Below are 14,563 nucleotides of genomic sequence, written 5' to 3'. Positions count from 1 at the left end.
GCTATTTTAGTTTTCCACACTTCAGTTAACTGTGTATTTTTCAGTTTGTGTAGATATATAATGTTTATATTACTTTCCAATTGATTTATATGATTTTATGAGTAGAATACCCTTTTTTGTTTTCTTTTTTTTTCTCTTTTCATTTTTAGGCAATTAATATGAGACAAAAACTGACCTATTTATAAACGTGAGCTCAACCAGTGCATGGCTACCATTTTTTATTTTTTTCGTAGATATTCAAATCCTTGTTTGAAATGTTGGTGTGTCCCTCCCTAAATTATTATATAAGCAATAAAATTGAAAAAAGGTACAGTTGAAATTGTTGATTAAATACATGTACTATAATGGTCCTAACAATTGCCCATACTCTAATAATTATCCCCGACTTGACTAAAAAATGTCAATAAAAACAAACCATTTTCGGAAAAATAAAAAATTCTTTTAATCCCCCCCATCGCATTTTCCTGGCATATTTTATCTTTATTAAGTCATTATAATCAGTGTCTCATCATACATTGGTTATGATCTACTAATTTATAATGTATATAGTACCATAATGGGTTTTTTTACGCTACAAATTCTTATAACGGAACATCCCAGTTCTCTTCCAAGGCTGCCATTACTGTTCTAGTCAGCATATTTCAGAATATTATTGTCCCCCTTCTTTCAATCCTCAATGTGATTTTTATTCAGTTACTCAACAGCTTATTATTGCACCTGTAACTTCTATATGGGGAGTTAAAATACGACCCAGATCAAGTTGACGTTAAAAAAGAGGTAGCATTTGCATGAATGATTATATTTATTGCAGATTTATTTTTTCAATGATCAACCAGCTGCTATTTCATTTGTTTTTTAAAATTCAACCTCCTGGACATTTGATGAGGCCAATATGGTACATGTTTTTATTTTCAAATTTAACAATTTCGTTTGAGATGGAGAAATGTATATCCTATAGTGTCTCCTATAAAAGGCATGCCATGACCTTCCCTTATATCTCTAGGCTTCATTTATGGATTGACATGATACCCCAAATAATTGTTGGTGTTGTTTTTTTGCTGCAATGATACGTAAAAGTAGTCCATGTGGAACGCCTCATTTGTCGGCAACATCCAATGTATTTGATCGACTTCTGGTCATTTTAATTAAGATCAAGACATGCAGTATAATTCTTTACATATATTAACACATTAAGTCATTATTATAACTGTTTTTATTAAGTTTTTTTATCAATACACAAGCCTTGATTTATCATAATTAAGTCCAGCCATTTCACACCAAAATTGTTATTCATGAACATTCATATTGACCAGAGTTATCTCCCTTTACTCTAAGAACTATTAATTCCCAACATTTTCTCAGTTCAGATGGATTTCCATACAATCATTTACCTTCTGTTTTGTTTATTTCACAAAATAAAATTTGAGGAAATAATTTCAACACGGTTGTAGTATATAAGACAGATTGATATTTTTACCAAAACAAATTGACACTGCCGAGAAAATCCTGACTGATTATGTGCGAGTGTATGCTTTAAGCTGATGATTGATTTATCAGCCATTCACAGGCGAGACACTTTTAAAAAAAAAAAGCCATTCAGGGTATAAACCTGGTGTGAACCATTCAGGTGAATTTTAATCTGTATTTTGCATGAGCTGAGGTGTTTAGGAAAGTCAATATCGGTCGTCGATCACTATAGAGCTGTTGTATAGTGCGTGGATTTGTTTGGTCTAGTGTATTTTGTATGTCACGCTAGCTGTACTTCACTGTTGTACTATACAATTACATGTATGATCTACTTGTTCGGTGCTATCATATATATATATATACATGAAAAAATTGCTTCAACATTTCTAACAAAAATGGTTTTTCCAGGTGATTTAACGACTTTTGTCACAACATTTACCTGATTTTTTTTTTGATTTTTTTCTATTAAACTATTTTTGCTGTACTTGTTGCTTATTTGACAGGTTTTAAGTTGACCTATTTTCAAGCAATGTTGATGGCATTTATCTTGAATCCTTCAACATAACTTTGATTACATATTGTTTTGCTAGATAAGACACACATAAAAGTGTGGCCCACTTTGTACTGTAGATAAGGAGGGCAATAAAACCAGGTGTAAATCCTCATCAGTGACCCCGGTGACTTTCAAAACGGCATTATCATTATGAATTTTATTGCATTTTTTAGATACCAGTACTGTACTCAAGAATCTTTTTTGGTATATATCACAAGTTCAATATTTGATCAAATTCCTTCACAGAGATTACTGTGTTTGTTCAGAATTAAGAAATCTTCATACTATACATTCAGATACCATATAAGACGTTTGAACGCAAATTCTTTTTATTGGGGACGAAAATAGATAGTGAGGAATGTAATACGTATACCGTCATGATATCATCGACTGTCTGTCGCATAAGCGTATGGAGGGCTCTCAAAACACACTTGAACCATCTCTTATTTCTCATTGTATTTAGCAGGCTTCTCTGAAAAGACATATATAAGGGGTTTTGTCTGACGCCTGAAGAGGAAAGTGGCCACTTGTTCTAGTATCAGTGTTATCGGAAATGATCAGCCGAGTTGATAGTTGCTCATGACTCTGTTTATATATAAATATAAGTGTATACCCTGTAAAATTCCTGGTCATGACAACCCCTTTACTTCTGAGTGTACATGTATGTGTTCATACTCATAAAATTGTTATGTCAGTTAATGAACGTATAACAGTACATACTCAGGGTTCCTACTTAACATTGTCATTGTATCTCTATTTACACTTATGGAATGTTTCTGAAGCTTTGACAGATGAATGTTTGTTTTCATTTTTTTCCTACAATTTCACGAAGCAGGATCCTTAGAAAAAATAAATTCAGAAATATTATTTTCAAACTTTATCGTAAAATTAATGTAAATAATTGACTATCTTGATAAGCATTGCCTTTCCTGTACATGTAATTTTGGGGAAAACATCACAGCAAGGGAGAAATCATGGTCACAAGGTTAACATGATAATAGGACCTAATAGCTCTAATAGTCATGTACAGGATATGTGACCCGTCCCATCTAAATGTCCTGGCCTCTTATCATTCTGGACATACACCGTGTTACAGGGCGTTGTCCCCAAGTCCAGTCGTCCATGGTTATCAAGTTACATGTGGTAAAACATCTACTCACAGTTAAGGTCCTGTCGGGGCTATTTTAGGGAGTAACGTGTAACCTTGTCCGGTGTTACTACGGTTCAATCTTGACTGATTTGTTTAAGCACCAATTTAACCTGTAGATCAGCACATGCAGGGGTAACAGTTCAAGAAAGTGTTGAAAAATGTCCTTCAGTGTGGAAAAGACGTGATGTTTTATTATCATGCAATCAGTTTGCACTTCGATGACCCAAGACTTTTGAGAATACTGAACAGTTCTATTGTCTGATATTATTATTGTTTATGTGATTTTGTCATGTGACATGTACATTTAAACATGTACCCATGGTAACGTCACAAATATCATATATATATAAATATCCTTGATGACCAAATCAACCCATGATGAACCTCATCACCTTGGTAACCTTGTGACCTATTTATTTTTACAGCTGATGTAGAACTCCCTCCTTCACTTCAAAATAGTTTAAATCTGAATGGCCTTGACCTTGAGGATAGCCTGCAGGTCAACAGTGGCATAAATTCCAGCGACTTTGACCAAGACAATGACGTCGCCAGTTGTACAGCGTCCTCGCCCGAGAGCAGTGACCATGACATTCCATGCGAGGAGCTGTCCCACGATGATTCCACGGAACAAGTCATCTACAGGGAGAGGCGAGATTCCGGGGTCGGCTCTTCCCTCACACGCACGCCAAGGTAACACCCATAACATCCCAATATATAGTTCACCATCACTTCAAAAAATATAAGGCGGTCAGCATGACTTCCTCTTTTCTCAATCCTGAGCTTTTGAATTGTGTTAATTTTCCATTTTACCATATATTGTCATATATATGGATATCTTAAACGAAAAGTTTCATTCAAAACTTCCATTTTTGCTTCACAGTGACCGAAGACGCTACCGGATACGCTGGCACAGTTTCCAAAAGTCGCATCGCCCGAGCTATGGAAATGAGAACATTCAGCTAACGTGTCTGTCTATATGTCAATTGATGGTCCTACAAAAACTTTCACTTATCAAGCTCACAGCACTCATAGAAAAATACTCCCCGAACCGACCTGGCTGGAACTGGACGGTCCCTCGCTTCATGAAGAGGCACAAAGTGCCCGACTACAAGGACAAGGTGGTGTTTGGAGTGCCCATGTTGGTGACTCTACAGAGAACAGGGCAGCCACTCCCCCAGTGTATACTCCATGCCATGCGCTACCTCCGCAAAACTTCTCCTGACGCTGTTGGCATCTTCCGTAAACCTGGTGTCAGGTCACGTATACAGAAGCTGAAGAATGAACTGGAGGCTAATCCAGGTGAGATTGAAGTTTTTGCAAAATAAAAATTTGACATGAAAAATGAAAAAAAGACATTAAAAGCAAATACTAAACAGAGTAGAATCCGAATATCAAGCTTGACTTACAAAAATATTTTGTTGTTTGGAGAAATATGATATATGCAAGATTTTCTATAATTCTTGATAAATGTTGCGTAGAATGTGTTGCTTGTTTTTTTGTTGCCTATGAAATCACCTCAGTTATCAGTTTTCATGTATAGATATTCAGAACCAGATTTTTGTAAACCCAAGATAATTCTGCTCCTTGCATTTGACGCAGTTCATTTAACCTTTTATCACATCCAATAAATTCATGCTGAGTGTGATATTGCTTGGGTCTTAGCAGTTATTTCAGTAGTTATTTTTAACGGGCACTTGCTGTCAAATAGCGATTCCAGAGTGGACGACCTCTATGAATTCTCTTTTCTCCTGGATATATCGATTTTTTCCACGTTTATAGCCCGACCAATCAATAAGGATTTATACATAGGTAAATGTGTGATGTTATTATATATAATGGGTGTGGACCTTCCTTCAAGCTGTTATACACATCTGTGACCAGTATAAGGATACCAGTGATTACTGTCACAATACAGTACAGCCCACATGTACATTTATATACCAGTCCTGTACTTAAAATAGCTATGAATTCGTATCAAGTACAAAATGTTTCCCTTTTATTTAAATCAATTCTGCATTTCATTTTATTATAGGAAATAAATATTTATGATAAATTTGATTTTGTCATTAAAGTAGCTATGAATTTGTCTGCTTTTTGTATAAAATGATATAAAAATATATGTGTCGTGATGTTTGCATACATACACAAGATATTGCCCACGTACCACTATATAGCTGTAGGAAAATTTGCGAAGTTATAAAAAACGAGAATATAAGTGTGTAAACAAATAAATGTCAGATTCAAAAAGTTCATGGGGTCCTTTCGTCGATTTCAGGTATAAAGATGAAGTAAAAGATAATCATACAAGCTTACAATAAACCATGAGGATTTTTTTAGGGCAGTACCAGAGAGTTTAGATTACATCTTAGATCTGATATGGGAGACCTTCATTTAATAAATTTACATATGACCAAAAAAAAAAAGACATCAGTGCAATGAAAGCTACAAGCTTTGTTAATAAGTATATATTTCAAGATGGTTAGGTAGATAGGTAAGGACTATTTATAGATACCTTTGAACCAGATGTGGGTTGCTCAGTTTGACAAAAATGGTATTGGTGTTTTAGAGTTACTAGGACCGCTCAAAGGGAAGCAACTCTTTTGTTTAACTGTAAATTTGAGGAACAACATACAAGTATCATGCCAAATTGCCACTAATTTACGGACGTGCTTTAAATAATACAATTTAGGGTAGAAACACTAATATATTGTATCTGTTGACATGAATGTTAAATAAAAACCTGTTTAGATGTGTATAAAGTTGTAGTGGTAGATGTGTATAAAGTTGTAGTGGTAGATGTGTGTAAAGTTGTAGTGCTAGATGTGTGTAAAGTTGTAGTGGTAGATGTGTATACAGTTGTAGTGCTAGATGTGTGTAAAGTTGTAGTGCTAGATGTGTGTAAAGTTGTAGTGGTAGATGTGCATAAAGTTGTAGTGGTAGATGTGTATAAAGTTGTAGTGCTAGATGTGTATAAAGTTGTAGTGGTAGATGTGTATAAAGTTGTTATGGGACAAAAGACACTCAAGATCAGTAATAGAACCTGCCAGCATAAACTCGTGTAAAAATGCAATATGAACATATGTTGATTTAAGTGTCATATTGATATCCTATCAATGTTATTCCCCACAGAAATGGTAAGTTTTGAGGATGTACAAGACTACGACGTAGCCGATCTGCTGAAACAGTATTTCCGGGACCTACCAGAATGTTTACTCACCAACAAACTTTCCGAGATCTTCATAAACATCTTCATCTGTAAGTCAACATCAGGCGTCTGAGTTTAATATTTGGATATATACGTGTTGTATATAGAGAAAACCTAGATATAAAGAAATGTCATTTATATACCTAGTAATTGTTAACATACTGAGTTACTTTTCATTTGTGAATGTATTTTATTCCAGAAAAAAGTTAATTCTATATTTTCAATTGATTCAGACAACAGATATTAATTCTGTTTTTACTTTGTATCTTATAAGTGACAACTTCTTCCACAAATGATAAAAATGTCCTGCAAGATATATAATAAATATTAATTTTCCCTTTCCTTAGACCTACCAGCTGACCAGAGGGTGGAGGCCTTGCAGTCGTCCGTTCTCCTACTTCCTGACGAGAATCGTGAGGTGCTGGAGTCTCTCCTCCTCTTCCTGTCCGATATCTCCCAACATGCATCAGAACACCAGGTACGAGTTCGGAATTTTACATGGTAACTAAAGATGAGATTAACTTTGAAGATGGTTTTATGATATTGTACAGAATCAAAATTGTGAAAGGTATTGGATGGAAAGTTTGTTGAAGTATTATTGGAAAAAAATTATGGCACAAAAAAAAATAATCAAAAATAACTAATGTTTATAGGATTAGAAGATGTAGGAAGATAAATAGTAATCTATTAATGTAAATTTGTCTACGGTGTTTTGTCAAAGTTGACAGATTTATAATGATTGTCTGAACAGATGACAGCGAGTAACCTAGCAGTATGCCTTGCACCTTCGCTATTCATGATGGGTGGCTATAAGATCGGGAGCCAGAGCCCCAGTCCACGCCGCCACAGAAAGAACCTAGGTGTACCTGATGCTCGCGAGATGTTGGAACAGAAGGCTGCCCACGAGTGTCTCACCACAATGATTGTGGAGTGTAAAAAGCTCTTCACAGTAAGTAGAACCATATTAAATACTTGCAAAGTGAAAGTAAAAAGAAAATAAGGGTATATACATTAACTGGAAGAAAACATAGGTTTTACAAAATGTTTCCACAGTTAAAACTGTAAAACTTTTGTAGGTAAAATTTCTTTTCAACATCAATCCATTTCAATATGATTTATTTTTTGCAAAATATTAATAATGCTGGTAATTTCGATTGCTTCTGTAACTGTTCTTACAATTCTGGTATTTATATCAAGTTCCTAAAATTCATCCTCGATTTACAGTTATCTACAAGTACCCTGAGCAAGTGTCGGTTCTCCTACATCGAGCAGGGTAACCCTGTGACAATGGAGGAGTACACGATGAGGTCCACGGAGGATACCCCCGGGTACCAGTCAGACGTAGAAACGTGTATACAGGGGCTACAAAAGGTAACCTTTCACAGCATATACCTGTGTAGAATTAAATCATAGAATCAGGATTCAAAATGGCTACCATGGTCTATGATTTGCTGAGACAGTAATGATTTTAAGTTGCATTCAATGAAAAAGTTTTAAAACTTCAATGGTCCAGCAGGGTAGATTGGTATTGCCTGTGGTTTACAGTTCTAGTTTTCACATGGGTAATGCCCCCTACAGTGGGGGGTTGGGGTGGGAGGAGATATTATTATCACTTCATTATTTCCACCTTCATATATTTAATTCATTCTAAAAAAAAAATCTTTAACTGTCTATCCTATCAGATATACTATATGATATCCAACACCAGATATATTATAACTTGTGCTAAACGCTGAATATTGCTAACACTTTATGTCATCTGTGTAGGAATCTCATGACAAGTTCCGCGGTTGGATTTCCTCGTCCTGCAGTCATAGCGTAGATGTGTCCTACAAGAAGGTCGCGGACGGTCATCCACTGCGCCTGTGGAAGGTCCAGGTGGAGGTGGATGCTCCACCTGATGTCGTTTTGGACAAGCTTAAGAATGAGAGGTATATGGATCACTTGTAAAGGGGAGCTACTCTAGCATCATAACCACTACTTCTGGGATTTTAGAGAATTTTCTTCTAATTTGAATGGCACAGAATTTTGCAGATCATGTTTAAAGAAGAAATACTTTGTCAAGCAACAATTGAGATATCATATGAAGGCAGATCAATGTATAATTACTGAGTTTTAAAAAAAAAAAAAAAGTGAAAAAAAGTACTATTTTTGATAATTTGCCATTTTTTTTATTGAAAAGAATGCGGAATGGAAGGCTATTTGAGTTTTGACTGGAGTGTTATTTTTGTATCCTCAGACAACAGTGGGACGAAGATTTACTGAAGTGGCGCTGTATAGAGAAACTTGACCAACAGACCGATGTGTTCCAGTACTCTCGTAATTCCATGCCACCACACCCCAGCCGTGACTTTGTCGTCCTCAGGTGGGTTATCCCCCCTTAGTTAATTCACAGAAATGTTGTTTCCGTTTTGATTTTTAGTAAATATTAACTAATTATTAATGGATTTCAATATTTCGTTATATACTTTAATTGAAACAAATAAATAAGGGAAAATAAGACATTATGAATTATATATACCCATAAATGGTTCAAAACAGGATAATTAATGAGAAATAATTTTGATATGACAGGTCTTGGAGAACGGACCTTCCAAAGGGTGCATGCTGCATGGTGTCCTTTTCCGTGGAGCACCCGAAAGCAGAGTTGCTTGGAGGCGTACGGTCAGTTGAGCTGGCTTCACACTTCCTGATTGAGCCATGTAGCACCGGCAAGTCGCGAATAACACACATCACCAGGGTTGACCTCAGGTACATAGCCTACAGAATCTTACTTCCTGTTAAAGTGTCATTCCAAGGGTAATCAAAAGTGGGGGCACTATCATCTATATAGCAAGTGAAAGAATAGTAACCTCATTTTGACAAAATAGTTGTAACAAAGGACTTTTCCTTCAATAGTTCATTTTATTTGAAAATTTGTGAAAATCATAAATGCAGTATATAAACTTTTATGTGAAGATAAATCCTACACCAGGAGGATTTCACTTCTACTTAAATAACATAAACTCACTATGATTTGGTTGTCTGTGCTCTATATTAGCCTAAAACTGTGTTCTTTTTTTGACAGAGGGCGAACGTCCGAGTGGTACAAGAGGTCGTTTGGTCACATCACCAGTGGAATGTTAGAGAGAATCAGAGACTCTTTTAAACAGACCTTAGAAGGACCGGACCGCGAGTCGACAGTGTAGCAAGGTTACCACGGTAACGAGTCACATGACCTGTGATGCATTTGACAAAATGGTGATGGACAAGAAGTAATCGCCATGGTGAATTTTATACCACAGTGATGCCAACAACGCTTGAGTGATCATTTCTCTGGAGAATTCTTTGACACGTTTCTGTGGAGGGGTTTAGAGCTTTTGTCTGATGCTTCAAACTACAGTCCACCTCCACCAAGAGGATGCTGGGTATGACAAACCTCCAGTGAAAATATATGAATCTCAAGATTGATTTAATTTAGTGCTTATCTGGAGTCGTCACAGAGAGAGAGGGGGAAAGACAGGTTCTTTTCGAAGGAAACAAAGCAGGTTATCAATTCTGTAGCTACATTGAAAGTTCACTATGAATTTGTTGGCATTTGGAGGTGCTTGCACAAGAATTGAATATAAATGTGTACTATTTTAGTTCAATCACTTTTTGTGGTTGCTATGGTAACAGACTGACCATATGACCTGACTGGGGACAGGTCAGGAAGCAGGTGAAAATCTGATAATCCTCATTTGTTATATAATGATATTTTAAGTCATTGCATTTATGATATTAGATCACAGAGTTATCTGTGCTGTTATTGTGTGGCAGATATGAACTGGTATCTGAAGTTGTTAAAAGTTTGTACAAGGGGATGTTATTGTTGACATTTAACAGGTGATCTATTCAGAAATATTAAACACAGAATTCTAAATTCTTTAAGCTGACCAAGAATTTTAAATATAAACGGACATTTTTAAGATATGATGTTATTTTCTTTAAAAATTACATTTGATTGTAATCAAATGATAAAATATGAAGGAAGGAACAAAAAACTAAATTTTAAGGTAATAAAGTGGGCACTGCAGGATTCAATAAGATTGAGGTGTATATAAACAGGTTAAGTAATCCCTGGAATATTAAAAAGCTTTTTTTTATATATGCTTGTTGTTCATCTACAAAAGTATACAGTAGTTTTGATTGTACGTTTAGCTACAGACCAAAGAAAACACCTGAATACTGCTCCAGAATAGCAACAGTGAACTTTTCTAGTTTTAAATGTGAATGTCAAGTAAGTGATATTTTGCTGGTTATTAGCCCTGCAAGCTTGACCCATTCTTATTTGTGAGGAATTTCATGCATTTTACACAATGTGTATGTTTCATTAAAAGAAAACAAAAATTGGCAACATGATATCTTAATTAAACATTTATGTCTAATATTGATAAGACATAAATATGTATTATGTGACACGACAGATTATTTAAAACAAAAAAATTGTATAAAGTCTTATCAAATTTCCATTAAATTCTAGAGCCAGTGTGTCTGGTATGTTATCTAAATGTACAATCAAATTTGCTGGAAAGAAGATCTACAAAACCTTTTGCGAGATCCCGTATTTAAATATTGTAATGTGGCACTTTCTCTTTTTTCCATTTTTCATGAATATACTTTTTCAAGAAATGTGTATTAATTGTTGAAAACATGATCTTTTTTATCTATCATATATTGCGTGAAATTGGAGCTCAGAAGAATTTGCATTTAATGTGATAAGAAGTTGGACTTTGAAGCATACTAGTAACCAGAAAAGCATTCTAAGGATCGTACGTAATAGCTGAAATGATCTGCATTATCATCCTGTCGCTCCCGACAAGATTCGTTTGGTACAATCCAAGTAGGAAATTCCATTGGCTCTCTCAGGGGTGATAGTAACACATACTCAGATCTCAAGGGGATCGGATATTGGAAAGAATTGAGATATATGAACGGTTTGCAAAGGGCATAGTGATATTTGTTCCATGTCTTTTGCTGATATGGAGATATTTTTTCTCTAGAAAAGCTACATTTTTCTTTTTTTATTTTGTAGAATGTTGTAGCATTTCACCATTAATTTATTTTCAGTGTAATAAAAACCTCAGGTTGAAATTGAAATGGCAAATGCTTGGGGTACGAGTTCCCTTGACCGGCGAAAATATTTGATGATAGTGTTCCCAGTCTGATGTGAACAAACTGATTTGGATGAGGACGTCCTCTTTCTGATATCGGCAGAATATTTGAAGAAGCATTGAATTATAGTTTAGAGTTGAAACATGTTCGTAGTTCATCAGAGAGTCCCTTAACTTGCCATTAAACTTATTCTTCACAGAAAATGGTTACTTGCAATAGAAGATGTTGTTTAATTCAACTTCAGTTTTGCTCACTGCCAATAGAAAATTATCTTGAATATTCGGTTTAAAAATCAGAGAGGAAACATTCACATATGCATTGTTATAAGATATTATAATAGATAACCTTTAGAGAGCAAGGGAGATCACTCTGGTAAAGGTAGATAACTCTGACCAAAGAGATTATGGTCTTGGTCAGAGATAGTAATATAATTCATACAGTTATATTTTATTCAGTCGAAAGGGCTGGGATCATGACTAAATCTTAAACGAGATATTCAAAACATTGTTTACAGATAAAGTATTTTGTGTGCTTGTTGGGGGACCGAGAAATAAGTTTTGATGGAGAATTCAACTTTTTAAGGGTTCAATGGTATGCATGTTAGGGATATATACAGACAACGTTAGAGAATCATAACTCTGGCAATATAGTGCTGGGTTTGAGTGACGAGGTGGAATTAGCATTACTAGTTAGACTTTTATTATTTTCAGTTCAGCAGCTCAGATTTCCACTTTGTGGAGATTTGTTTTTCCTTTAAACTTTGGTGCTAGTCACAATTTGTGTGTGTATCTGTGTATTGTCGTATAGTGTTGGAGCGTTGTGCAAAATTCTTAGTCCCAGTTCTTGTTTGTCTTGTGCTGTTCTTACAGGCAACTGCCTGTAAAATATTTTTCAGTCATTTTTAGGCGGTTGATATTTAGAGATGGAATACTCTTCTGGAAATCAAACAAACCAGATGTTTCAAAATACAGAAATGAATGGATCTGCTGTTTAAATGCTGTTTTTTTTAAAAAATGTTTGGAAGTGTTCTTCAGCAACTTTTTGGCGAAAAAAAAAACAAGTTATGAATAGCAATTTGAAGAGAGAGAAAATCGGGTAAAGAAAATATCTTCTGTTCCTATCAATGTATGATGTAATCTTGTTTTTCCATTACAAGTATAAGAAGTGATGTAAATGTATACCATGTGATATTCCTTGTACAGACCCTGAGGTGAACTGACATTTTATCATGTTGCACTGATATCGAAAGGTGCAAACTAAAGAGAGATGTAAAATCTCGAGTGTGTAATCCAAAGTCTTGTACTGTGTCAAACGTAGCTAGTGCCAATATCTGTTCTGCACCACAACAGGCCACCCTCTCACTGTCTCAAAACTCTCATAGAGTTTACTGACAGGAGCCTGGCATCAGCACTACCTGTTAAAACAAGTTAACATGCCTACATTTTATGATATAATGGTTAGAGATTAAAAAAAATCAATCTGCCGCCAAACATAGATACAATTAATACTACAAGAAAACGTCCTCCTTGATATCAAATATGATAATATAGTTAATGATTAAAAAATTTAATCAAACCCTGAACAAGGATACATTTTATTCTGCATGAAAACTTTGTCTTTGAAATCAAAAATCATAGATGCACACATACATAAGATGTTAAGAACTAATTTCGAATTTTTAGCACTCGAACTTTGGTTGTCTTTATGTAACTGAAGCAACTTATTCTACTCCGAGAATATATTATCAGGATTTTATATCCCATGCAACAAAACATTCATATTAGTGTTTTTTTATGGCAGTGTTGACCACACTTTCCTGTAATTAGCCCGTCGGAAGGTAGGGAGGGGGACATTTATTAGAAACAGTTAAATTTGGATATCAAGTTTATACACAACTTTGATCCCGTAAACAAAAAAGGGTTAATTTTCAAACAACTTTGACCCAATAAACAAAAAGGGTTAATTTTCTTTCTGACCCTCCTCGGTAACATTTGTTTTACAAAGAGGGAATTGTAGGGTTCAATATCTAGACAACAGACTGTATGGACATTGGCGCTAACTAGGTTTGATACGGTACACCCTGTTTATGTGTTTTATTGCCAGTATATATAGTCACTGATATTGACATTATCTACATTCATTACCTATATATATATATATTGTTGCCAGATGTAATTTTGGTGTGTACCTCAGTGTCGGCTCTACATAATTCCTTGTACCATGTTATATTGTATGCTATTATTACAATGACATCAAACGTCATTGATTCATTTACTAAACAACTATATATTGACTTAATAAATATGATCTAAAGTATACCTCTTGCGTTATTAGTTTGTTCATTAATCGTTCAAGAAAATGTGTGTTTGATTTTGAAAACAGAAGAAAAACAATTGCACTTATATGACAGAGATGCCAGTTACAGTTTAAAAGAAAGAACAAAAATACAAATGTGGGTTACACGGTCAATGTCTGGAAATCTGAAGAGCAGTAAAAAAAAAATGAAAATGATTTAAACTGACTTTGAATGCAAACCAAAACAGTAATGAAGACAGCTGATATTGAAATCTGTGCCCAATAATTATATTGCAAAAAAACTTCTCTACTAAGAAACAAAATGTATATAGCATGTGTTGGCAACACACAAGGAAAATATTGAAGAAGATAAAGTTGATAAGGGGGAAAAAAAAAGAAAAAAAAGGAATTTTGAACACCAAGAATGACATGGATATTACACCATTAACATAACTGAACCATACCTAAAGGGAGACAATCACAGATCTAGAAATAGCCGACATGGACATATGGACATTAAACACACTTCTAAGAGAATGATAATAACCGTACAGAAAAGACAGATGATACGAAAAAGACACCATCCGGTGATAATTGAAGGCCTTGTAATAATCTATGAACTCCAACACAGACCTTGTATGCTGTTTTTGTATTTGATTGTGTCTTTCTCAGTTTGAGAAAATATGTCAACACTTTATAATTATGGTTCGACATATATAGACGTATCAACCCATCCAAAATGGCGGCACGGGTCAGAGGT

General features: G+C 34.9%; 1 protein-coding gene across 6 annotated transcripts in view; it reads left to right on the top strand.

Moving 5' to 3' along the window:
- Positions 1 to 13,826, top strand: part of LOC110452430 (rho GTPase-activating protein 7-like) — a 215,867-nt gene extending 202,041 nt beyond the window's left edge. For all 6 annotated transcript variants that reach the window (XM_021500950.1, XM_021500951.1, XM_021500954.1 and 3 more), the window contains 10 exons: positions 3,596 to 3,860; positions 4,051 to 4,469; positions 6,300 to 6,425; positions 6,723 to 6,853; positions 7,127 to 7,324; positions 7,600 to 7,746; positions 8,143 to 8,306; positions 8,615 to 8,740; positions 8,950 to 9,126; positions 9,443 to 13,826. In XM_021500950.1, the coding sequence (XP_021356625.1) occupies positions 3,596 to 3,860; positions 4,051 to 4,469; positions 6,300 to 6,425; positions 6,723 to 6,853; positions 7,127 to 7,324; positions 7,600 to 7,746; positions 8,143 to 8,306; positions 8,615 to 8,740; positions 8,950 to 9,126; positions 9,443 to 9,563 (1,874 nt within the window). In that variant the 3' untranslated portion in view covers positions 9,564 to 13,826. The remainder of the gene's footprint in view (positions 1 to 3,595; positions 3,861 to 4,050; positions 4,470 to 6,299; positions 6,426 to 6,722; positions 6,854 to 7,126; positions 7,325 to 7,599; positions 7,747 to 8,142; positions 8,307 to 8,614; positions 8,741 to 8,949; positions 9,127 to 9,442) is intronic.
- Positions 13,827 to 14,563: the final 737 nt, after the last annotated feature.

Source organism: Mizuhopecten yessoensis, unplaced genomic scaffold, assembly GCF_002113885.1.
Source record: "Mizuhopecten yessoensis strain PY_sf001 unplaced genomic scaffold, ASM211388v2 scaffold6683, whole genome shotgun sequence".
NCBI classification, from domain to species: Eukaryota; Metazoa; Mollusca; class Bivalvia; order Pectinida; family Pectinidae; genus Mizuhopecten; species Mizuhopecten yessoensis.
Note: the sequence above shows the minus strand (reverse complement) of the source record. Positions and strands in the feature narration are given on the sequence as shown.